The following is a 26,498-nucleotide window of genomic DNA, read 5'->3' on the forward strand; positions in this document are numbered from 1 at the left end:
ACACTGGTATTCATTTGCATAGGAATTGTTACAGGCCGTGTGGGCTTTAATATTTTAAAGACAGCAGACGTTTTGGCTACGTCACAGGGAGTTCGGATGAGGTGCAGCAGTCGCTAGAGGGCGTCGTAGGAGCGGCGCTCACACAAACGGTGTCCGGGGCCGTCCATAAATGACGTCACGCACTTAGGGGGAGGGGCGGGTCAGACATTTGTGACGATGTGTGACGAGTGGGGGGGGTTTGAGAAATGTGACGTCACATCAAAATGCGCAACTTCAAATAAATCTAGAATTGTTATAACAACACTAATTGTTATAACAACACTCCTACAACAATCAGAGTGCAGCGCCACATTAAATACGCACTACAATGACAATAGTTCAAAGAGATTTGAAGCATGTTTTATTTGGGGGGGGGGGGGGTAGAGCTTTGTGACGTCATATTTGAGGGGCGGTCTGACTTTTTGTGACGTCGTGTGACGAAGGGAGGGGGGGTCAAAAATCGCGTGACGTCATTTATGGACGACGCCTTACCGCATTAACTCGTGCACGTGGGGGTTCGTAACCAATATACACCGATCCATATTTTAGTTTGCAGTCTGCACTATGATTCTGTTATGATAGCTTCTTATGCTCATTGTTTGCAGATATTTCTTCCAATCTGCCTTCAATAATTACGAACGTCTGTCACTCTAATGACTAATTCAAATATGTAAATGACGATAACACTCATCCTAATAAAATACAAGTAATGCCAATGTAATGTATGCATCAATACAGCGTATCAATATTGGACTGGTGGTGATGATGGACATCTTGGCCAACACCACGGTTAGACTGGAGGAATCCGATGAGCTATGAAACTATTTCCACAAATGTCCAGTATCAATTGTGCCCAGATAAATTCTGGTGGAATAGTTGATGTCTCCCTACTCAAGTAGACCTCAATTAATAGGCCGTATTGAGCCTGAAGGGATGAAGGCCGGAGTGAACCCACGACGGGATGTTGAACTCGTTGTTTTAGTATTATCCCCCCCGCTCCTCGAGTTACCTACTCTTTGGTTCTTTCGGTAAAGTCACGTAAATAGAAAATTAATAGATCACGACGTTTCGATCGCAACACAAGCGACCGTCTTCAAGTGAGAGAGAGAAAGCTACTGAAACAAGGTCTTATATAGGCCTGAAATGGGTGCCTGAGGCTGTGGAAGTGGATATTGTATTGTGAGAGATTAGCATGTCAATGCAGAAATGTCTGTCCGTCCCGCGCGTGACGTCACTCCACATGAGGCCCACCCTCCTTCATTAATATTCATGAGTGGGTGGATTTTTACACTAACGCAGAGGAAGGTCGAGCTGAATTAAATAATTTATTACGCAAAGTCGCTTCAAGTGTGACGTTTCTTTACAGAAAGTGACGGTAAAAAATAAATGTACGCAGCACAGTGCTACATCCGTGTGTGACGTCACTGCAAAAGAGCCCCCCCCCCCCTTCATTAATATTCATGCCCGCGTGGAAATTTACACTCACGCACAAGAAGGTCGCGCACTCCACATGCCGCACCCCACCTCTCATTAATAATCATGAGCGGGTGACGTCACTCCACATGCCGCACCCCTCCCCAATAACCATTAGCGGGTGACATCACTCCACATGGGGCAATCCCCCCCCCCCCCATTAATAATCATGAGCTGAACAATTTTTCTATTTAATATTTGAGATTTACTGCAATATACACCCGTCCTTGGATGGGCAAAAAAGCGAGTTAATTATGATTGTGCTATCACTGTCATGATTTAATGGTCCCCCATAGCGTCCCCCATGACATTATCATTCCCTACCCCGTACACGCTGGCATCAATCCCTTACTATCTGTGATTAGTGGCGGGAGATGAGGCACGGTCCGAGATGTGACGATATGTGATTGGTAGCTGAAAATGTGGTGACGGGGATGAGAGGAGGAGAAGGGAATGGGAGAGCGGATGGTCGGAGAAGTTACGGGGGGATGAGAGAGATGTGGATGAAGGAGAGAGCTGTGTGTATTGGAGGTTGGAATAATAGGACTGGAACCATGACTTGTCTCGGCGTGTTGGTGAGAGTGTCCGCTACAATAACGTGCGACAAAGTACTAATTCCGATTTTTTCAAAATCTGTTTCCTGAACGATCGGCACCACGGAAGCAGATGCCACAGAGCTACCTCGGAGATCCCTTCAAGTGAACTCTGATCCACAAAGTAGCGTGCAGCATTTTCCCAGCCACTCTGCCACTGGGAGCAATGCTTGTTGCATTACTGTCAAATCGTTGTTTTAATTCTCAAAGTTGTAGTTGAGCCAAATTAAGTTCAGGAGCAAATTGGTGACCGGATTGATATCATCAACCCAATTAATTTAAAACGCAATTCTGAGCCACCCGGCCACCTTTGAACTCGCAGTTCTTTATTGTGACCTTATCTATCCACAGTGGTTGTGTAGTGACGTATATTGGGTCACTACGGCGTTTAGCGCCAGCTACTGAGAGAAGAGTGCAACTGTGCGTGTTAGAGCCTCTCTCTGGCACCAGAATATGTATGGCATGGAAGGGGGCCCTAGGGGGCATGGTTCTGGTGACAGTCAGAGAGAGGGCAGTTGAGGACGTGACAGTCTAGGTGAACCCGAGAGGCCACGTGACCAGGACAGGATAATGAGGGGGGCCAAAAGGTGGCGATAGGGACACGTGATGTATGTATTCTTAGGTTTTTTCGGTAAAGTCACGTAGGTACCTACGTGACTTTTTACCTACGTGACTTTACCGAAAAAAACCTAAGAATATGAATCCTTGCAGTCACGAAAGCTTCAAATCTAGAACGTGATGTATGGCCCAGAACCTTCTAGTAGGATCTAGAAGGGGGCGTGGCCGAGGGCGGAGCCAGGCCACCCTCAGGGGCATAAAAGGGAGGTCCCGAGAGCTGATCGAGGCTGTTTTGTGAAATGGAACCCGCCGTGCTACGTCTCTTCGATCTTCGGTCGTCACGTTCGGCATCGTGGGTCAGGCAGTGTGTTACTGACCTGACCCGGTTATGTAGTTACCCCGTTGTGGTCTAGTTAATCGTGGTAGTTACCACCTATATCGTTATCCCGTGTACGTTTATATAGTTACCCTGTTGTGGTCTTAGAATAAACGTGTTGCCTCCAAAGTCAAGTGTGTGTCTTGTTGTATGTGTCGGGTTATGAAATTTTGATGAAAATAATAAAAATTAATAATTTTCCGAAAAATGCGCAAATCGCATTAATTATGTTAATGTGTGTATTAACGTGCATAAATTATGATAATGCGTGTAATGATATGCATAAATTATGATAATCGCGGAGATAATCGTAGTAATTTATGCGGATGCTTGCGATTATGTTAATGTGAGTAATTGTGATAATTAAGCTTAGCTTCGTTTATCCATTGTTATATCAATCAGGATAACACGATTATCATCGATTAAACGTTTACCGATTATCTTAGTGTGTTTATGTTATTTTAGGTCTCCATTTTCATATCTCATCGCAGGATACAGTTATCAAGAATAAGATAGTTTTGCATGGACTTGGAAAGAAGCACTCGAACAGTTGGTGTTAAGCAATTTTATTCTAAACAAGCACATGACACTCTCTTATCCGAAAGCAAGTATACGTCAATAAATTCATGGACAAGATTATGCGATTACGAAAATGAATGACTAAAAATACTTCTTCATTGGCATGATTATGCAGTTAACGAAAATGAATGACTAAAACATTTCTTATTCATGTAACTCGACGGCAGCAACTGCTTTGCACGATCAGTTGATATTGAACGCACCACCTCGAAATGGCAACCCTTTTTGAAACGCAAAGATAATTTTTTTTTTAAGTCTTATTCGTGTGCGTGCTGTGTGTGCGTTGTCCCCTCGTAATATTAATTGTGTCGTTAGCTTGTGTGGTGTAGGAGGATACAAACAGCGGCCAGAAGTTTTCTCTGGGTTGGGCGTGGCCGCCGCGAGCCCCTGCGTGTCTCTGCTTGTGCGCTCTCTCTCCCTCCACTGCTGGATGACGAGTTGGCACGACGCTCGGTGACGTCCGAGTCGTGCTGCTCTTGCGCTCTCTCTCCCTCTACTGCTAGATGACGAGTTGGCACGATGCTGTCCTTGAAGATGCTCGGTCGCTCGTGGCGCTCGGTGGCGCTCGGTGGCGCTCGGTGGCGCTCGGTGGCGCTCGGTGGCGCTCGGTGGCGCCCGGTGGCGCCCGGTGGCGCCCGGTGGCGCTCGGTGGCGCTCGGTGGCGCTCGGTGGCGCTCGGTGGCGCTCGTTCGGAAGACTTTGACTCTCTTTCTCCACTGCGGGATGACGAGTCGGTTTTGGTTGATGCTGGTTGATCTGGGTGTGTATTAGACACACGGCGCATTCGATGGCGCTGTCCTCTTCCTCACAGCCGTTTGACCAGGCTTTCTCCACTGCTTCGCGCTCTCTGCTTTGCTCGCTTGGTCGACGCTTGGCGTTCTCCGCCCTTTTACAGGTTGATTGCTTGTCGTCGCTCGTCACTCTCTCTGCTCCGTGCTTCCCTTGTTCGTGCAGCTGCCAGCTTCACTCGCACTTAACTTCGTTCTGCGAGAAGCGACACCGGCTATCGGCATCGGTGTTTCGTTTCCTCACGACGCTCCGCCAGCCGGAGCACGGCTGAAACCCAGCCCCGACCCAGGTTGAACTCAGACTTCTGCGACTCGAACGACTCCTCCTCGTTCCATCACTTCTCGAGGCACAACCGCCCCAGCTCTCTTGCGAGCCCCGTCGCAACACCGCGTCGCAAGCCGAGTTGCGAGACTGAGCACGACTCAACCCAGACTGCTCTCAGACTGTGTGCGCCCGTGCCTAACTCAAAACGTGACTCCCCTCTGCGCATTCCTTGCGAGCGGGCAACAAAACACAAACAGAGCGAGAAAAAGCAGACACCCCCGCGACTCCTCCTCGCGACCTTTCCTAACCCTCCAAGCATTCATGGGCCATCTGTTTGTGCTGCGGGGAGACAAAGACGGCCGTGTTTAACTCAAAACGTGAGCACCCTCTCCTCTCTCCGCGTCTCTTGCGAGAGAAAACAAACAATGTCAGCACAAACCCCCCCCCTTGTGACCTTTTTGCTCCCTCCTTGCTTGCTAGACCCCGCTGGAAGACAAAGGTGGCTGATGAGATGTTTGTAATACATTTATGTGGTCCTGTGTGTTACATTTATTCTTGAATTATATTTTATGAGTTCCTACGGTCTTAGTATCGTGGTTATCATTCGTCTATGTTTAATGAATATTCGTAATGATCCTCGTCACATTATTATTTTGGGGCTTCGCCAAGTTTAGTTCTCCAGAGATTGGTGTTTTATTCTGAGTTATATTTTAATGTCCTGAGGTTAAATGTAACTATGTTTCTACTTAAGCTTTCTGGAATTCGTACTCTTTAGTTTTTCGGAAGGTCGTGTAGATAGGAAACATATACTTCTAAATAATATGTATGCGGTGAATATAAGGGAATTACTAATAATAAAAATTATTGTTTGTTGGTTAATTATCTTTGTTAAGTTTCTACTTTTCGGTAAGGAAAACGTTAAGAAAACGCGAGTTTCAACCGTTATTTACTCTGCACCTTATCTGTACATCTCCAGATGTCTTTGGGAGGTGAGTCCATACATCTTTTTGTCCATCTGGATGTCTATGACCTCTCTGTGACTGACTTCTTACCATTTTAACCGCCCTCCATGTTTCATGGATTCCTGGTGTGCTTGTGAGGAGAAGTGAGTTGTTTTCATTGTTTAATTAAAAAAAAATATATATAGATATAATAAAAAAAAAATCTTAATTATTCTTAATATTAATAACGGAAAACAGGGCATAGATACAACAGTCTCCGTGGAACCCACTACAGTTGTAATAATGGTGATGATGGTTAAGGCGTGTATGCCAGTAATGTGGTGCTGGTGATGATGATCATGCTTATGATGGAGATAATGATGGTTAAGGTGGTGGTATTGATGATGACAGTTGTCATAGTAACGATTGTTGTGGTGATAGTAATGGAAGCGATGATGGTGGTGATTGTGAAGATGGTGGTGGTGATAATTGTGGTGGTAATGAGGTTGACGGTGGTAATGATCACGACAGTAGTGGTGGTGGAATTCTTCTTTTTCGTATGGCTGACGTAGACGCAGAGAAACAACCACAATTTTACATTCAGGTGGTCAAGCCAGATAACAGCGTCAGGAGCAAGCGGTGTGTATCGCTGTGACGTGGATCGGGCATTGCGTCGTTATATGTTGTACGGTCTGTTCTGGATGACCACAGTCGCACACTGGAGAGTGTTTAACTCTCCATTGTGCCGCAGTGGTGGAATTGATGTTGGTTATAATGATGTGGGGAGCGGTAGTGTAGCGGTTAGCACGCTGTGCTACAAACCCGGTGACCCGATTTCGATTCCCGCTCACGGCCATACCAGTGACGGTTATCTGAACCGATCTTGCGCCTCCCCTAGGTTGACTCAGCCTCAAATGAGTACTTGGTGTAGCGTGTAAACATCAACACTGGGGAGACAAAGGCGACCGGGCGTGGTGTTGGCCACCCACCCCCTCGTGTGGCGTGCTGGCCTTCATAGGTGCTCGCTAACAGCAATTGTGGTGGAGTTGACATACAATGTCGTAACCCCCACGCCTTCAAATCCCATGACCACTGAGCTTGAAGAGGTCACGATCCCATGATGGTGACGGCCCTTTTGATTTTTGTTGTCGCTTGGCTCCCAGCGACCCCATTCACAGGCTGCTGCCCGTTTAGAATGGCTTCTGTGAATAGGGGGCGGTGGGTGGGGGTGTGTGTGTGTGTGTGGGTCTGAGGGTTATGCAATGTGTGGCTAGAGGTGTTTGTGGTTCTTGGAGTATGTGTGTGTGTGGATATGACTGTGGCCTTCTCCCTTCTCTACGCTTGTGAAACGTGGACCCCTCTAATGGGACATCTGCGCAGGTTATAAACATTCAGGCTGGCATGCCTATGGTCCATTCTGGGTTTAACCAGGCTGGATTGTGTGACGAGCTCACAAATCTTTGAAATATCTGGACACATTCCCATCAGTGAGCTCCTCCGGCAGGCAAGGCTGCGCTGGTTGGGTCATGTAGCCCGCATGCCCAGCCACCGCATGCCCAAGCAATTTCTGTTTGGCCGCATAGACGGGTCTAAACGGGCATGACACGAGATGGACTGATGCGGCGCGGGAAGATGTGGAGCTGAGTGGACTTGCCAATGACTGGTACCAGCGGTGTCCAGATCGGCATCTGTGGAGGAGGCTCGTGAAGGACGCTGCTGGGCAGTTGGAGGCAGTCGCCCTCCAGCAACAACGAAGAACAGAGGAGCGACGCTCACAACAATGGAGAGCCGGGCAGATAAAATGCAGCAAGTTGACACAGTAGGGGGTGCAGCTGGTGCATCTACCAATCATCTCAGTCAGCCAACCCATGGCACCTGCTGAGTCTGTCCCGAGATCTCCTGTCTGCGAGCCTTCAACACTTCACTTGGCCTCAAAGTGCACCTGGCCTGGCACAGGCGCCGTGGTGACGTTACCATCACTTCGTGGCGAATGGCGGGTGGTTGGTGTGTGTGAGGGTGTAATGTTTGAGTCAGCGTATGTGTAGGAATGCGTGTGTGGCTGGGTGTGTGACAAAGGCGGCCGGGCGTGGTGCTGGCCACCCACCCTATCGTGCGTCGTGCCGACCTTTATTGGTGCTCGCTAACAACACTTGGGGGCCGTCCATAAATGACGTCACGCACCTAGGGGGGGGGGGTCAGACATTTCTGACAATTGGTGACGAGAGGGGGGGGGTGAGAAATGTGACGTCACATTAAAATGCGAAACTTTAAATAAATATAGACAACACGTTCTACTTAATTAAGTATACTTTTTAATATATGTTTTCTCCTACAACATTAGAGTGCAGCGCCACATTAAATACGCACTACAATGACAATAGTTTAAAGCGATTTGAAACATGTTTTATTTTTTTTGGGGGGGGGGGGCAGAGCTTTGTGACGTCATATTTGAGGTGGGGTGTGACTTTTTGTGACGCCGTGTTACGATGGAGGGGGGGGGGGTAAAAAATCGTCCAAAATCGCGTGACGTCATTTATGGACGGCCCCTTGCCCCAACAGTCTCCTCAGTTTATACGGATGATCTATACATTTATGTGTATCGTGATGGAAGTGTGTGCGTGGCTAGTGAGAATAGGGGTGTGTGTGTAGCTGGCGGGGTTGGGAGGGTGAATGTGTGACTTTATTGTATGGGAACGGTGGCGCGCAGTGGTTAGGGACCGTCCATAAATGACGTCACGCGAGTTTTTACGATTTTTGACCCCCCCCCCCCCTCGTCACACGGCGTCACAAAAAGTCAGACCGCTCCCTCAAATATGACGTCACGAAGCTCTGCCCCCCCCCCCCCAAAAAAAATTAAACATGCTTCAAATCGCTTTAAACTATTGTCATTGTAGTGCGTAATTAATGTGCCGCTGCACTCTGTTGTAGGAGAAAACATTTATTAAAAAGTATATTTAATTAAGTAGAACGTGTTGTCTATATTTAAAGTTGCGCATTTTGATGTGACGTCACATTTCTCAACCCCCCCCCCTCCCTCGTCACACATTGTCACAAATGTCCGACCCTCCCCACCCCGCCTAGGTGCGTGACGTCATTTATGGACGGCCCCTTAGTGCGCTCCGCTACAAACCCGGTGACCCAAGTTCGATTCCCGCTGCACACAAAGAAATGACAAAGATCTGAACTAGTTCTGGGCTTCCCGACTCTGCCTTAAATGAGTACCTGGTGCAGTGTGTAGGCATTAGAATTGGGGAGACAAAGGCGGTCAAGCGTGGTTGTTGGTCACCCACCCACCTCAAATGTGTACCGTTCCGCCAGTCACACCTGCTCGCTAACAGCACTTGCCCTCACAGCCTGTCCCAAGGTGTTCTTGACTGACGATTGTTGTCACGGTGTGGATGGGAGGTGTGCGCGTGTGTTGGGGCCACGTGGCGGTCACTTCCAGGGAGCGGTGGTGCAGTGGTTGGCGCACTGCGCTGGGATCTCGGCCAGCTTGACTCCACAACAGTGTCGAGCAAAATCTCGAGATCTACCCCGAGTTCCAGCCAATGTTGATTCGGCCTTAAACGAGTACCTGGCGCAACGTGTAAACATTAACCACCGTCTTTCACGCGTGCTCTCTCATGGTCATAGTCGGTGCCTGGCAGCAGCGCGCTGGCCCCAACATTCTTCACAGACCACGCAAGGGATCATATTGTTGGGTTTTTTCGGTAAGGTCACGTAGGTAAAAAATGAAAATTAATAAAAGTTAAATAAAAATACGATAAAAATCACGACGTTTCGGAGGCAACACAAGCTTCCGTCTTCAGGTGGAACCGTCACAGCACGCTTGCTGTATCAAGTAAATGAGGAAGGGATGTGTGTGGCTGGTGGGGAGGGGGGTGCGGGTCTGTGGAGATGGTGGAGGAGGGTGTGAGTGTGTGGGGAAGGGTTGTGTGTGTGTGGATGTGGGGAGCGGTAGCGTCGTGGTTAGCGCGCTGTGCTGCGAATACGGCGGCCCGAGTTAGATTCCCGCTCACGGCCATTAACAATGACAATTATCTGAACCGGTTCTGGGTCTCCCCCGTGTCGACTCAGCCTTAAATGAGCACCTGGTACGGTGGGTAAACGCCAACATTGGGTAGACAAAGCGGCTGGACGTGATATTGGCCACCCACCCAACACCTTGTGACGTGACGGCCTTCATCACTTGCCCCAACAATCTGTTAGGACTGTATGGGGCTCTTTGTCTTTTGTGTGTTGGGCTGGCGACGTGTGTGTAATATGCTAAACAGTTGGATAATAGTGTGTGTGTGTGGGGGGGGCTTGGTGGTGCTTTCCCGGTCTTCATAGGTGCTGCTCGCTAACAGCGCTTGCTTCACCAGTCTGTTAAGACTACACGAGGGGATATTTGTCTTTGGGTTGCTTTGTGGTGACGGGGGGGGGGTGCGTGGTGTTGTCATCGTGGGGAGCGCGGGGGGAGTTGGGCAGCACCATCATCACCATCACGCGCTTCTTTTACAGCCTGGTCACGTTACGTCGCCCCGGCAAAGTTACGGGTTCGTTATCCAGTCCGGTCCAGTTCTGCATGGTCATGCGGATACAAACAGAACCCGGGGAGGTCTCCTTGAAGTTTGGAATTGTGCAAATGTAGCAACAGAAACATTTCCACTTTGGCAGGGCATTGCATTCCTCGAGATCACGTGGCGTGTCCCGGCTCCCCACTGACATTGCTCATCAATGGCAGTGAGAAGTTCAATGGCGTTGCCGTCAATGCTGGCTCGTAACTCATGGTTTGACGGTGACAAGGGAATATCAACGTTGTGAGCATCGCTGCTGTTAGGTGGATGGAGTTGAGTGCACGTGCGGCACGTTTATAGGTACACCCAAACAAGCACACATATGTACGTATGTTGAACTTCTTTCGCACCGTAAATAGCCACATTTTAAAAGCTATGGTTAAAACAAGTCATGGATACTACTTTTTTTGGCGTCATCTGGTCCAACACCAATGGAGACTAGGCTCTAAGAAAAGCTATCTCGGGTGTGGACCAATCAACTTTAAGGACAGTGCATATCATTATCAGAGTTGTTTCTTTTTTTTGCATTTTGACTGCTTGTGTTGTGGTTATTGCAAACATGATCCCTTGTATAAAGGTGTCAGTTTTGTACCAGTTGAAAGGGTAAAAACCTACTACTATAAGTAATGGATAATTCGTTTAAGCCCAACAAAGGAAAAACCGAATTAATTTTTGATTTAGCAAATCCATCCCTGGAGCAAAGAGCGATGCCGTGCGAGACTGTGGTGCTCTAACATCCATTACGATCTATATAGTATTGGCTGCAAAAACCTATTCGCGAAGTTCACATCAGAGCTCAATGTTGTAGTAAACATGCTCCCCGCAATCCCTTCGCACAGAGTTATTTGCAAGACAGCCTTGCCCATCACTCAGCGGTGAGCAGAGCAAAGCCATTGGCAAAGCGAGTGCACAAAGGGAGTTGATCCATCTCACCACGCGTCGTACACAATAGGGCTGAACGATTTGGGGAAAAGATCTAATTGCGATTTTTCAGACAGATATTGCGATTTGATTTGCGACTGAATTTTTTATAAGTCAAGCTTCAGTTCAATATTCACTGTGTAATAGATTTAAAACATGTGATGGAGCATTACCACGTGATACCATCAAAATATGAACTGCTATATATATTATAATGCAAGGATGAGAACTTAAAATAGATTAATTGCTTCCAACGTGTATTTATTAAAATGTTTTAATTAAAATAGAACAATAAAACGTAGAACAATTGTTAAGTTAAATAATTAAAGTTATAATAATGAAAAATAAAACAATTCCAATAAGAAAGTAATAGGACTTTTCAAATTGCAAAAAATCGCAGCCTTTGAGATTTGCTAATTGTATTGTTTAATTCTAGATTTGAAGTTTTCGTGACTGCAATGATTCATGCTCTTTGCTTTTTTCGGTAAAGTCACGTAGGTTAAACATGTAAATAAATTCAATCACGATGTGATTGAATTTATTTTAATCTGTAACTTATTTTATTATAATTTTTTACCCTACGTGACTTTACCGAAAAAACCAAAGAGTACGTATTGTTTCAAATTGCGTTTTCGATTTGAAATCAATTAATCGTTCAGCCCTAAGTCCACAACCGGCGATCACTACTAAGAGTTCGCCCAGAGGACAGAACGGTTGCCAGTTTCGCTGTGAACAGAACGTCATTGCCTGCGCACATCACGATTGAATAAATCAAATAGTTTCCTTGATGCAGTGTCCGTCTATATATACACACACGTGTACACACGCACTAAACACATTGGCAAACGCACGGACGTGTGGGTCAATGGAAAGGTGAAAATCTTTTGGTAAGACAATCCTCGAAGGCACGTGGTTCTCAGTTTCCACCTTGACAGCCGCTGAGGGTTACTGGCGGTCATGCACGCTGGGTCCAATGAGCGCTCCGCTTTCAGGGGTGTGTGTGCTATAAATTATGCTAATTCATCACACCACACGCTAGCAGTCCCCAGGGAGGCGCTACTTAAAGTTAACACAGAGAGCCCACAGACTTCAATAGACCGGTTGGCGCTAACAGCTGACGGTTGAAGCGGACAAACTTGAATTTTGTTAGGATACAAACGCACACACACACAAAGCCACGGGCTAAAATCCACAGCCGTATAAGTTTGCAGATATTTATCGTTTACTTTTTTATTTATACGTGCGTGCTTTTATTATTTCGCGAAGCACTTCGTTACAAAGTGAATTTTAGTTTTTTTTTTAACAACACCACATTCATTCACAGCAGCAGCAGCGCCGGCAGCGTCGCCTTAAACGTTTCGACTGCACTTGGGGGGTGAGCAGAAGATGAACTCCTGGCTGAGAGCAGTCGCTATCGTGTGGATCTGCGTTGCGTCTCTGGGCACACGCGGCCTGGCCCACAATGACACCGTGCAGAGATCGCTGGCACCAGGTGAGCGCATGGGGAAGCGGTCTCATCCGTACACCGAGAATTTTAAAAAAATATTAATTTTTTTTTACAAAGAAACACAAAAAATAATTCCGTGATGAGTGTTGTTGTCAATCCATCTGTGCAGAATTTTCTGGGGCGTTACTCCCTCGTGAGTGGTGGGTTCTTGCTCCGGGTAGTCAAAAGTTTCATCTCAAACGAAGCGAAATATTTTATTAAAAATGAAATGACTAAATGTCAAAGACCGAATGAGACCTTGCTCGATAAACTGATCATCATCATTATTGTTGCTGTTGCTGCAATCTGCTGTTGCTACATTCACTCTCACAAGCAACCTTCCATGCAACGTTGTCTCTCCGTGTTTGTTAGATTTGTGTTAACCGTTGCCCATTGAAGGAATGGAAGGCGATAACTTTGTCAAGTGCCATTATGCATATTCAAATGAGACTTTAAGCGATCAGACACGCCTGAACACACACACGCGTACGTGGCTTGGGACACTCGGAGGCAGCTGGCACACACACAGATGATATACGAGAGCATTAAATCGCGTCTGGCCATTTGGTAGCACTGGAGTTTATTAATCTCTGAAGCTTCAGAGCTTTTACCAAGTGTGGCTTAAACAGTTGGAATGTGCAGTAACCGCGCAACTGTTACTATACCCAGCAAGTCTGAACGCATCCCCACCCGGAGCAGTCCAACATGCTCCGAGTAAGAGTTGCTGCAACCTCCAGTTGTGCTCGGCCAATTCTATGATTCCGTGAGGACCGTAATGACGACCAATAGACTCCTCTAAACAGACGGCATGGAAATTAACTTGAGTTTTGAAAGCATCTCTTTGGTGAATCCGACATGTGTTGCGCCCACGTTTATAGAATATTTTTAATCTGGCTCTCACATTCCCTCCAAACCTCGTGGAACGTGGGCGATCCAAAACACGCAAGGCTGGTGCAGTGTGAACATTAGCACTGGGGAAACAAAGGCGGCCGGGCGTGGTGTTGGCCATCCACCCCTTTCGTGTGCCCTTCCGACCTTCACAGGTGCTCGCTTACAGCACTTGCCACAATAGTCTGGAAAAAAAAGTCTGCACGGGGGATCTTTGTCTTTGTGCTTAGGTGCGAGCTTCACTCTCAAGAGGTCAAGAGAGTTGACGCCAGAATAACCGAGTTCACCTGGTCGCAACCTCTTAAGATTGCTGCACCATTGCAATAATCTTCGTGACCCTTGGTTTATTGCGAGCCGCAGTGGCGAAAACCGCTTTTTATTTTGTGGCCGTCATATCTACGCTTGACCCCGTGGTCTCCGGTAGACGAGCTCTGAAGGTTGTGCGACTGTAAAGAGTAAATAGCCACCATCAAGTTGGGGTCATTGGCCCGGACTGTTTGACCAGGCCCTCAAGAGCTTCCTTTGTGGACGCCTCGTGTTGGCTGTGTTCACGGCCAAACGTGAGCTCCGCGAGCCGTTACGCCGCCGCCCCCTCGCTCAATTTGCTCGCCGCGCCTTCTCAGCAGTTTCAAGTCAACTCACGTGGCACGGGATGCCCCCCCCCGTGCCCTGCGGTGGCGGTGGTGGTGGTGGCAGCAGTTCAGTTTCAGTTTTCATTTATTTGGCATAGCCCTGTGAGCCATTCGGCTCTTTAATCGGGTGCAACCGTAACAAACAAAACACTAAAACATGAAACAAAAACATGAACAAGAAAACATCTTAAAGTGACTATGTGACTATGTTCAAACAGAACATCCACGGAAATCTTTAGTAAAAGGCGAAAGATTGATTCGCTTTGAAGAGAAACCAGAGATTGAAGAGAAACCAGAGATTGATGCCAGGAGCTGTCACCGTCACCGCTGTGGTATCGCCCTGGATCAGAGGGTCGCGACAAATTTAGTACAGGCCGTCAGATAGGTCTCAAATTTGTGTGGCCACAAGGGAACATTTCATGCCCTTTCCGATCGATATGTAATACATTTGATGTATTTGACCATAGCTGTAACCTTTATAAACACTGATTATTTTACCCACATCTCAAAAAGAGACTGTTAGTGTCAATGGGCTCATATCTGGTTATAATGTTTTATTATTACATTATTTCGACTTTGTTTGGCGAGCTTCTGGTAACTTCAGTAGGTGCCACAAGACGCTGAATGAAACCCATCCCCACGATATTCGAGATTCAAAAGGATAAACTTTCAAAACTGGGAGGGCCGCATTCCGGCGATGACACAGAACTCACGGGGACAGGGCAAACGAGAGGATCCCATTGGGCCACTAATGGCTGGAGGGGGCGGGCATCCACTTCCCAAGCGGGGGGGGGGTTAAACTTTTTCTCCACGACCGAGTGCGCATGCCCATTGTCTCACCTTCGCAGCGCCGGGTGAAGCGCTGCCGAACGCTTGACCGCCCCTAACCCTCATTTCGAGGGCCGTAATGCGGTGCCACAAGAGTTCCCATGACCTCTGTAAAATAGCCGCCCGCTTCACAGTTTCCTTTCCGCTGTCCTTAGCTCTGATTTCATTGTGAAGCACCTCTCTGTGTGAAGTAACCTGGTCACCCGTTGATCGTCGTCACACTCACTCATCTACGTATGAACTGTCGTTAGCCTTCAAGTCGTTTTGGGCTGTTGGGGCATGACCATTGCCCTTCACCGATATCTCCTTGCCAGTTGACTTTCAATCGTGGTGGCTTTCGTCCCGACCAACGTTCTGATGTTTGAATTTATAAAATTGGTGTTTATTTTTTATATTATTGGTTCTTTCGGTAAAGTCACGTAGAAGGGAAATAATAAAAATAAAACAATACAATTCTCACGACGTTTCTATTGCAACAGAAGCAATCATCATTCGGAGTGAAAACCACAGCAAAGAAAAATCTAAATTGTTTTTTTTCATTATATCAACATGCGTTTTGTTACATGTTACTTTTACTGCTATTAATTTACCTTTTTCACTTTTTACGCACACTTACAATAAAAATATAACTGAATGGAAAAACCTAGTGATTATAAAGAAACGTTTCATAAATCACATGTCCTATCACATTCGGGGGGGGGGGGCTGCATCGCTATTCTGCGCCCTCCCATCTTGGTGCCCCCTCTACCGAGAGCCAGCACCTTGGCGGCTACGCATGTGAAACCCAGGGGGAAGACGCCACAGCCTGGATTGTTGTGGCGCTAGCACCACCGCCCCACAACCATCTGGGGCACCAGCCGCGACTGCTCGCTTCGTGTGCCACAATTCGGCTAAACATTCGGGCGACCGCCCCTCCTCGGGTGAGGTGCCGGGGACAGCTGCCCCCTCCCCCGCTGCCCTCGCTACGGTGCTGCCCAGAGCTTCTCCCTGTTATGAACGCCCGCTTTTAGCCAGTGGCTGTGCCCCTGCCGCCGCCCATCGGTGACGATCGACCCCGTGCTGCGCGCAGGCACGGCGGAGCCCCAGCTGGAATCCATCAGGAGCCGGTTCCAGTTGAGAAGCGCGGACGAACCGGAGGGCCCAGGTTGCCAGCTGGTGCCAGGACAGCCCGAGTCGCTCACTCAATGCAGATTCCAGCCCAGCGCCAAAACCTTCCTCATCATCCACGGCTGGACGGTAAGAAGTGCTCGCCCCACTCCGGCAGCATGCACACCAGTACACGCACGGGCAGGCCTGAGCCAGGTCAGTACTTGGATCGAGATGGCCAGTACAGAAACGGGAACTTGAATCCACCTGTGTGGGACTTGAGTTTGGCCCCTTTGCCAATTGGTGAGTTTCACCCCGGTTGATGAGCTCTTGAGCAGAATGTATGATAAACAAAAGCAGATCTTATTGCTACTCGCTTTGTTTAGCGTTGAACATTTGTCTGAAGTTTATTTCACATTGACTGCGTCGTACCCCTCGAGAATTAGACGATAATCGTGTGAGTTCAACCCTGGTTGGGGTGGTTGACTCAGCCAATCATCCCTCTCCGGTAAATAATTGGAGCACCGCTTTTGCGGGAGAAGTCCACAGCGATCGTCCTACGTATCGATGTGGAATTTACACCACTCGCTCAGTGCTTTAAATAGGAGATGCCGCACCAATGCCGCAATATGGCACTTGGGCAAGACATCACTTTGACTTTGAATGTGTACAATAAAGCAAGAGAATTCCACCACCATTCCAAAGCGTTTTCTGTGCAACACCAGTCGAAGCCTTTTCCAAACTGTTCCTCTAAATGCCACCGACATATCCCACACGCCCCCCGCGTGCCCCCATGCGCAGCTCAGCGGCATGTTCGAGGGCTGGATCAGCAAGATGGTGAGCGCGCTGCACGCGCGCGAGAGTGCCGCCAACATCGTGGTGCTGGACTGGCTGGACCGCGCCCACCAGCACTACCCCGTGGCGGCCGCCAACACGCGCGTCGTGGGTCGCGACGTCGCCATCTTCCTCGAATGGCTCGAGGTGAGGGGCGACGGCGGAGCTTGCTGGGCGTGCAGGCGGTGCAACTGCTCCTGGGTCGACAGGACAGATGGGTCCAGCACCCGGCTATGAAGAGAAGGGAGGAGGTGGAAGAACTGGCGATGGGGGGGGGGGGATTTTGTTCCTTGAGTCTAAATTTCCCTACTTGCCAATCAATGTCTCCTCGCCTGGTATACAGGAGGTCGTGGGTTCAATCCCGACAAAGACACCTGTATATTTGGAGTTTGCATGTTGTCCCCGTGGTCACGTGGATTTTTGTCCGGATCCTCCGGTGTTTCCCTCCACATTTATAAACATGCGTTGAGAGAATTTGGCTGCTATAAAATTCCACGTGATTCCACTTCGTTGAGCTATCATTTGTGGCCAGGTCGCTTCTGAAAAAGAGCTACATAGCTCAGTGGGCCTTAACTAGTAAAATAAAACGCCTCTCTCTCTCACCATATGTCAGTCCATGGGTTTCTGTGCGAGCCTGTGAGTCTCTGTAAGTTTACAGGTGTCTAGTTGAGTCTATAGGTCTCTATATTATCCTACGGATCTCCATGTGAGTCTATTATTGAATCACCCCCAACCTCTGTCCACCCAGCATTATAAATAGCTACACCACAATCAATCGGCAGATTGTGTACGGTGGAGGGGTAAAGTGTTGGTAACTCCCACCTCTTCCAAGAGGTCCAGCCAGTGTGGAAGAGTAGGCCAATATGGCACCCTGAGAGGGGCTCTCAGTTTAGCGGAGGCCCTTCCGCCAGCAGTGGCATGACCGAGCGCTTGCAGTGTTGTGCCCGTTTTAGTGTTACCGCACCCCGTACGTTGAACTTCTTTGGCGGAGTGCGTAGCCGACCGCGCTAATCGGAGGTTTCCCGTGTGCGCAATGTGGGCGGCAGGAGGCCTCCAACCACCCGCTGGAGAACGTCCACCTCATCGGCTACAGCCTGGGCGCGCACGCCGCCGGGTTCGCTGGGGAGCACATGAGGAACCCCGCGAGGCTGGGGCGTATCACGGGTGAGTGCGCTCCCGGCCACGGCACGGCTCGCACGCACGCACGTACACCTCGCCCCGCAGACGTCAAAAACTCAACGGAGAGTGATAGACGAACCAGAAACGAGCCGACAGTTCGCCTCCTTCATTTGTCACTCCATATCATAAACAAAATACAAGTGCACAAAAAAACTCGATTATGGACCTCTATTATAGACACATATATGTGTTTACATATCCCATCAGCACCACGGCCTTCTGGGAAGTGATTTATTTTTTAATCTGCAGCATTGGTTTAATACAAGCACAACCTTGGACTGATATCGATATCCAATGTGTCGCACAGTACATAGCCAACCGTGCTAATCGGAGGTGGGCGGGGAAGGACAACAAACTAAACATAAAAAGCAGTTCTCAAGAAATTAGTTTGTCGATCGAGAAAAGGGCCTACGAGAGGTCTGGTACATGTGACCGGTTGGATCGCCGGGTACAGTTGGGATCAGTGGGATGACGAGTGCTAGTGGCTGGTTGGCCAGAGTGATGGTCAAACAGATGGCGAGTACTCGTGGCTGGCGAGCTAGTTTGTTATTGGTTCTCAAATACAGCTAATGATAGTGGCTGGCTGGGAAGCTGGTCAGGGGTAAAGGTAGAGAGAGCCAGAGGTGTGGACTCGAGTCATGTGACTTGGACTCGAGTCAGACTCGAGTCATGAATTTGATGACTTGCGACTCGACTTGGACTTGCATAACAATGACTTTGTCCCACCTATGAGATGTGGACTCGAGTCATGTGACTTGGACTCGAGTCAGACTCGAGTCATGAATTTGATGACTTGCGACTCGACTTGGACTTGCATAACAATGACTTTGTCCCACCTCTGGAGAGAGCTAATAGTAGTGGCCGGTTAGCTAATTATGGTTATCAGGAGAGCTCGTGTTAGTCGCTAGCTGGTTCGGATCAGGGCTCGTATTGTTTGCTAAGTGTGTGCAAACTTCAGTCGTCCGCCCCACTGCAATGCACGTCTTCTTCAATGTTTGTCTGCGAGTCTGCACATGTTGAACGGCCATTGCCATGCAGATGTATTGGATTCCACGGTGCCGAGTTTAGCCTTGGGCTAACAAACACCATGTGGAGCATCAAGGTTTTATGGCGCTCCGAAACGTGCTTGGATTTATACAAAACAATCCACTTTGGAGTTATGTAGCGGTGTCTAAATGTGACCGCATCTCAAGAGAGTGTACAGAAAAACATTGGGCCTGACTTGTACTACACAGAGAGAGGCATTCATTCGGTCGTGGGCGTAAGAATAGCAAGGGAGACCTTGAGACTGGAATGCAACAGGGGCAGGGAGTCGACAGCACGGATGACTGTGGGAAGGGAGTTCTAGACGACCTCCCACTGAGGGCTTCGACAGAAAGCCCTGGTTACTTGGGGGGAGAGTGCATGGGCTGGAGTGGAGTGAAATGATAGGGGAGAGGGTAGGCAGGGGCATGAGAGACGGCGACCATGTTTGATGATAACAATGATGACCTCTGATTAGCATGGTTTGCTACGGACCGCGCGAAAGAAGTTCAACATGCATATGCGCAAATGATGACGACGTTGGATTGAGCGTGCGTTGTTGCCGCGTACCCCCCCCCCCTGTAGGGCTCGACCCGGCGGGCCCCACGTTCGAGGGCCGCGAGTCTGCCGAGCGCCTCTCCCCCGAGGACGCGGGCTTCGTCGACGTGCTGCACACTCACACGCGCGGCTCGCCGGGCCTCAGCATCGGCATCAAGCAGCCCGTGGGCCACCTCGACGTCTACCCCAACGGTGGCAGCAACCAGCCGGGCTGCGACATCCGCGACGTGTTCGGGGGATTGGCGTCAAACGGCCTCTTGAGTAAGGGGAGCGACGTTTGCCACATTTTGTGGCCGGTTTTGTAAACGCAGCGATTTTTGTCTCCCGGATCCACTTTTTGGGTTCGGCCTAGCGGCAAAATGTTGTCGCAATTCGAGCGGCTTTCACTGCCGAGCACGTGACGCGAGTGCGTATTGAGGATCCTGTATTAGTGTACTGTGCGTAATGCTTGGCACGTTTTCCAGTGACAATTTTTGACGACTTCGGAAGGTCTCTCTAGTGACTCTTTTGGCGTTTTTTGGTGACTTGGCGTGAAGGCTGTCACGGACTAGCTCTGGCTAACGGAGCTTAGCTCACGGAATCCTCTCGCTGGCTTGCATTATTCAAATGCAACACGACCTATGCAGCAAAGCCTCTTGGAGCCGGACTCGGCTCGAGAGCACAAGGCCAGCGCTAGCAGAGTACGTGGCAGACCGACACGATCAGTGTGAACCCGCGCCCTCGGATGAATCGGTCTTTGCCACAACCCTCCACGAGTTGCAAACTTGTGCCCTCTTGTTTTTGAGACGATGAATTTAAAAAGAAAAGAAACCAATCAGGACAAAATATTTACCGCCTACCACAATCGTCGCATTTTCATCGTTTCTCACGTTCCTGTCTTCCCCCCCCTGGCCTCCATCCCCCGCCACCCAGGCTTCACGGACGCGTTCAAGTGCGAGCACGAGCGCTCCGTGCACCTCTTCATCGACTCGCTGCTGCACACGGAGCAGATGCCCACGGCGTTCCGCTGCACCGACTCAGATCGCTTCAACCGGGGCCTGTGCCTCAGCTGCCGCAAGCACCGGTGCAGCGCGGTGGGCTACGGCGCCGAGAGGGTGCGCGCCCGCCGCAGCACGCGCATGTTCCACAAGACGCGTGGCGGGATGCCCTTCAAAGGTGCGGGCGGCGCGCGCGGAGAGACGGGGCGTGCTGTGCACTACACGCGTACGGGGCAATATGTCGCGCGGGTACACGCGCACAAGCGCATGTACACAATCGCCGTGTGGCGCGCACGCGCAAGGCCTGCAACAGCACACGGCTTGCCGAAGATGCCGCACTGAGCCACGCGATGCGCACACAACGATGCACTTCACTGCTGCCACGTGGTATGATTAGAGCTGCACAGTGCAGTGGGCACTATCACCAGGGCACATGCCACCCTCTTCCCGACACACCCACTCAACGCACACCCCGCACATCCCACATATACACCCGTCATTCGCCACTAATTGGAGGTTAGCACCACGGTACTTGTGACAGGCTACGTGCACTTTAATGCCACGTGAAGTATCAAACACCCCCTGGCAGGTCACGGGACAGACCCAGGTGCCATGGGTTAACTGACCCACTCGGCCAACGCACCAACCCCACACCCCCACAAACCTTACCCACTCCTTACACCCCACACACCCCGCACACCCCACCCCATGCACCCACCACACCCACGCACCCACCCACCCACCCCACATCGCCGCTCACCGTGCCGTGTGTTTGTGCTTGCCCTTGGCAGTGTTCCACTACCAGGTGAAGATCCACTTCACCAGCCAGGTCCACATCGAGCAGCTACGGCCCCGGCTCTCCGTGTCTCTGCTGGGTACCACGGGGGAGGCGCACGACCTCAAGATCGTCTCGTGAGTCGCTCGCAACTAAAATCCGATCCCCGCACGAACCGACATTTGGAAATATCGGTTTACCCTTCGGAATATTTATGTGTTCGTTTTTAGCGAAGTCAGTCTTTGCGCGTGAGTCTATATCCACGCATTTGCAACCGAAAGCTTTTTTTTTTGCGGCAACTCACCAAACTTTTTTCTGAAAGAGTTGCTCGGTTTGCTTTGGATAAAGTTGAACATGTTGTTCCTTTCTCGTTGGCGATACTCTTGTCCTGACCAACGTATCTCTTTCGTTGTGACCAGTGTTCCTTGACCTGCCCGTAACCCCAACCGTAAATAGGCAGGGAACAGATATAACCTCCCATGGTCAGGCGGGGTGGTGAGCGGGAGCGTGGGGGTGGAGGCAGGGTGGCGGACACACACACACACTACAAATGTTCGTCGCTGAATCTATCTTTCCTGGGGTACACATATTTCAACGAACCGACGCTCATTTACACGGAGATGACTCGGCGCCGCGCGCGAGCGGTGAGGCGTCGCGGCCATGTTGAGTGAGGGCCGCCCCGTGTGTCCGCGCAGGAAGGACAGCATGGAGCCCAACACGACGCACTCCTTCCTCGTGTACACCGAGCAGGACGTGGGCGACCTGCTGCAGGTCAAGTTCAAGTGGGAGAGGTCGGACAACTGGTACCAGTCGGTGTGGTACAAGATGCGCACGTGGTCGGGCCTGGACCACTCTGGCTCGGGCCTGAGCATCCGCGTGCGCAAGATCCGCGTCAAGTGCGGAGAGACCCAGAAAAAGTGAGCCTCTCCTTCTCCCTCCATTTTCACTCTTCAACACTCCCTCCTCCCTGCCTGTCTTCACAACCCTCCGGCTCGCTCTCCTCAACCCCACCCCCCTCCCTCCCCTCCATCCCTACCCTCCGACCGACCGGCCTAGCCCCCAACTGCGGTGCAGCTTTCCCGTGGTCACCGTCAGGTGCAAGCAGTGTGCATGCCGTGGCTTAATTCCACAAGATCGGACCCAAAAGAAACCAATTATGGACTTGATTTGCATATGAATAGTAGAAATTGGTAAAGCATGGAAAGGCAGAATGCGGAGTGGGGGTAGGGGGAATGGAATTGGGATACGCGGCTCCAAGCGGATGACGTTCGGCCTGTCGCGGGCAAGGCTCGTGACAGACTCTGCCGAATGCGAACATCAACGCGATGGAAGCTCACAAAATAAATCGTCAACGCCGCAACGTGAAAAAAAGCACACAAACTGCACGGTTCGCTGGACGTCGAGATCCTGCCCCTCACATCGCCACGGTGCGGTTTCAGGATCCGCCTCGCTGGCGCCCGATTGGCTGGCGGTTCTGCGGAACGCATCACAGCCACTTTGTAAATTAGAATTCTTGGAATGCCGCCCTCGACGCGGGCGCTAAGTGCCGCTCCTACCATGTAAATTGCTCCGTGGATCCACAACCCCCTAAGCTTTCAGTTGTAAGTGGTCTCCAACTGCATAGATGAGTGGGAGTGACTTTGAAGTTGGGAGGGGGAGGCAAGTAGCCATGAGGTCTGTGAAGGATAACGGGGGGTGGGGGGGCAGTACAATGGCTGCCCCCTACTCCACCCCACCCAAGGCCACCAGCTCTCTGCAGTCTCTGGGATTCCTCATCTCCCGCCGGCCCCATCTCCCTCCGGCCCCATCTCCCGCCGGCCCCATCTCTCGCTATTAGGCGATCATCCCAAACCAACCCCACGATGCTCAAGCACATATAAAAAAACAAAACGTGTCTTTCATTAGCGCTGCCTTAGAATAAAAATATACAAGAGGCTATTTTTTCAGGTAATCTCCGTTCTGAAGTAGAGAGATAACATCATTGTTCACTGGATTACAGTCGGAGGTCGCAGTTTTAGTTACTTAAATTAGTCGCTGTGAGGGCGAAGGTGCCCGACTGAAATCCTATTGCAGTGTTCTTCACTAATATTAAGAGGGGGGCCAATTTCACCAATAAGAAATCGTCAGTGTGAGGGCTGCCACACATTCGAAACCATTGTTGGGTTTGACAGCAGCACGATGATGATGGGGGATGTCTTCACTCTGTGTACTGTCAGGGGCCACACTGAAGGCCACCAGGGGCCACCAGTGGCCCACGGGCCTTGCACTGAAGAACACTGGCCTATTGACTACGGCGTGAGTTAACGGGGGACGTTGATTTTTTATCATTTATAGAATGGCGTTCTGCTCCAAAGACCAGGACACCGTGGACCTGAAGCCCTCCCAGGAGGAGGTGTTCGTCAAGTGTCCCGACGGGTGGATCTCCAAGAGAAGCTTTGGGTAAAAATAAGATTGCACGCCCTGGCAACGCACCCATGTCCACTCATCACCGCTAGGGGCGCGTGACATTGAGGAGTGAACAGGTGACTAAACTATTGGGTACTAAATCAGGATTCGGCAAATGTTTGATCAACATTGAATTCTCGTCATCATCATAATCTTCGCAACCCACTCTCACCACTGCTACCAACAAACATGCTGCCTTCTGCATGAGTACAAAACAACCCCCCACCTTCTTTGTTATTTCGATAAAGTCACGTAGAAGGGAAATAATAAAATAATAAAAATAAAACATAATAAAATTATTCTCACGACGTTTCGGCCACAACGCAAGCAGCCGTCCTCAGGTGAAGAACAGGTCTGTCGGAAAGACAGCGTCCCCTTTAAAAGCAGCATCCTTATGATGCAAGTATGTTGAGCTTCTATCGCACCATACGCAGCCAACCATAATTGTAGGTGCAGGGGAAGGACAACAAGCTAAACACAAAAAGCTGTCTAAAGAGATGTCTCCAATGATTCTCACTCTCCTTCAGTTCTATATAACTTCAGGTTTACCGTCCCTCTTTTTTTCCAGTTCCGTTGGGAAGCGGGACGAATGAAATTCTGATGGAGAATTCCGCGGGAGAGAAACTGGACCAATGCAAGAAAGAAAACAACGGACGAGTGCCTTCAGTTCTTGGCTCGGTGCACACCCGACTTCGCCGCTCCCCAGGGATGAACCCCGACCCCCCACGTCCAGTCGCAGCAGGGACCGCACGGCGCATGGACACCTAGCGACCCTGCTTCACCTCCAACCTCCCCCGCCAGGACCTCCCAACTGCGAGTTCATGCTCACGAGCTCGGCACAATCGCGAACGGGTTCCATTTGTTAGCGCGATGAGCCCGATCCGCACGCCTCTTGGCCATCAATGGCGATTGAATAACAACGCGCGGACAGACGCTACAGCCTGGACCTCGCAATCCCCACACCGCGCTCCGTCCAGATGAGGGTCGCACAAATGTTTGTTTCACTCGTCACTTTTTTGTTTGGATGCGTCGCGCGTAAAATAAGCGACCCGGCGTGCGTGCGTGGAGGATGTGCGCGTATTTGTACATCGCAATTGTGTCAAATGTAACTGTGATGTGTGCGGCCTATCTAAGGCGTGTTCCCAATGCTGCGTGCCTTCCACACGGACGCTGAGACCACGCTGCAACCCCCACGTGATCGGCTCGTCCAGGGATTTATTTCTCAACGCATATTTTCCAGATTGGCCGTCAAGACTGGAAGTTCGCCGCAGATATATAGTTAAAAGATTTACACTGGGTGCGGTGTGGCAGGTGTTGAAATATTTTCCGGGACGCGACACCCAAGATCCCCAGCTGAAATTAAGACCGTGGCTAGCTGGAGTCATGGTAAAGCATTTCGAGTTTTATCTTGTCTTATTCTTCGGTGTAATTTTATTCCACATCTTTACAAACATTGTATTGGTCTGTGGGCATTGCCTTTCACTTCGTCAAACCGAAACATTTACCAGAGTTAAGTCCAGAGGTCATCATGGTAAATGCCACTGATGTAACCATATCTTCCCTTGGCCAACTACCTTCTGCCAGATTATTCATTGGCATAAATGTGTAGTGTACACAATAACAATTAAGAGTGTCGATATTTGAGCGAACATACACCTCCCATAAACAATCTCCGGTTAGCCTCCCTTGTAAATATATTTTTCTTAAGATTCTATTTTTTTATATGAACAAGTGTTGACACGGCGTTCTGAACTGAATAGCTAAGGGACAGCCCTGACCGCGGTCTCTCGACATTCTGATGTCAGCGGCGCACCTGCGATGTTCAGGCACGTCCGTGACGGCAGGGATCCAAGATCTTGCTCATTCAGCCCTGAGAGAGTTGGGTACTCAAACGCATCGCTATGTAATAGCTTGAGGGTTGTTGTTGTTGTGTATTTGCAGTAAAATATAACTTCTGTCCCTTAAAACCACTCCGTCCTGTGGCACACACTGACTGGCAGGACTTCAAACGTAAAAATTCTTCAACTCGTGAGTTGAGTTCACCGCCACCGCCGAACGTGATCGCCGGTTCGTTATCGGTGCGATCCTGGGTGTCGCGACGCCACCAAAGTGGCTCCTCTCGCAATTTCTCTGCCAGTGGCATGGCGTGGGTGACGGTGGTGGTGGCACGTGGGTCGGGAGGGGGGGTTGAAGGCCACACGCCAGGAGCCGTAGTCCTCAAGAGCCGGTGGGCGACAGCCAAAGATGTAACCCAGCTTTGAAATGCAGCCAAAATAAAACCCACTACGGAGAGAGGCAACACGAGAGTGAAACTTGGCAACCATCGTGGTGCGAGACTTTGCCTTGCGCGTTTACACCAATCGGGACGAGCAGCGGTGACGGGCGCTTGGTGTTGCGACACAAAGAATTTGGCGGTCCTTTCCGTTACGATTTATCTTCAGTTTTGCACGGTTGTACATTTTGCACATTGCACAGAGCACTGCGCCGAGGACTGCTGTTTATGTTTCGTGCTGTAAAAAGTCTGGGACTTAAGTTATTGCCGTTTGTACATACTGTATACTTGTACTTGCATTAGTTGACCGTGAAGGGCTGCCCACGTTAATTCATACGCGGGTAATTTGCATCCTGTATTTTTGTAGATGTAACATTTTGAAAATAAAACTTTTAAAAATCCAACCTGCGGATGTCTTCTGAT

At 49.8% G+C, this 26,498-nt stretch overlaps 1 protein-coding gene and 1 pseudogene across 1 annotated transcript; one reads left to right on the plus strand and one right to left on the minus strand.

Annotated features, from left to right (window-relative positions):
* Positions 1–12,178: 12,178 nt before the first annotated feature.
* On the plus strand, positions 12,179–26,479 carry LOC144945958 (lipoprotein lipase-like). Its single transcript, XM_078874632.1, has 10 exons — positions 12,179–12,584; positions 15,996–16,162; positions 16,814–16,993; positions 17,893–18,010; positions 19,634–19,867; positions 20,519–20,761; positions 21,375–21,495; positions 22,054–22,275; positions 23,693–23,797; positions 24,372–26,479. Exons 1-10 carry the CDS (start codon positions 12,479–12,481, stop codon positions 24,394–24,396), a joined length of 1,521 nt encoding a protein of 506 aa, XP_078730758.1. The 5' UTR covers positions 12,179–12,478; the 3' UTR covers positions 24,397–26,479.
* Positions 14,321–14,366, minus strand: LOC144946084 (U5 spliceosomal RNA; annotated as a pseudogene).
* Positions 26,480–26,498: the final 19 nt, after the last annotated feature.

Source organism: Lampetra fluviatilis, chromosome 39, assembly GCF_964198595.1.
Source record: "Lampetra fluviatilis chromosome 39, kcLamFluv1.1, whole genome shotgun sequence".
Classification (NCBI taxonomy): Eukaryota; Metazoa; Chordata; class Hyperoartia; order Petromyzontiformes; family Petromyzontidae; genus Lampetra; species Lampetra fluviatilis.

What these genes read in the sequence shown, in the direction of transcription:
- LOC144945958 (XM_078874632.1), top strand. Translation starts at nt 12,479, where the DNA reads ATGAACTCCTGGCTGAGAGCAGTCGCTATCGTGTGGATCTGCGTTGCG. An exon ending in TCTTCCTCGAATGGCTCGAG is followed by an intron (nt 16,994 to 17,892) that starts GTGAGGGGCGAC and finishes TGTGGGCGGCAG; the next exon opens with GAGGCCTCCAACCACCCGCT. An exon ending in TGCGGAGAGACCCAGAAAAA is followed by an intron (nt 22,276 to 23,692) that starts GTGAGCCTCTCC and finishes TATCATTTATAG; the next exon opens with AATGGCGTTCTGCTCCAAAG.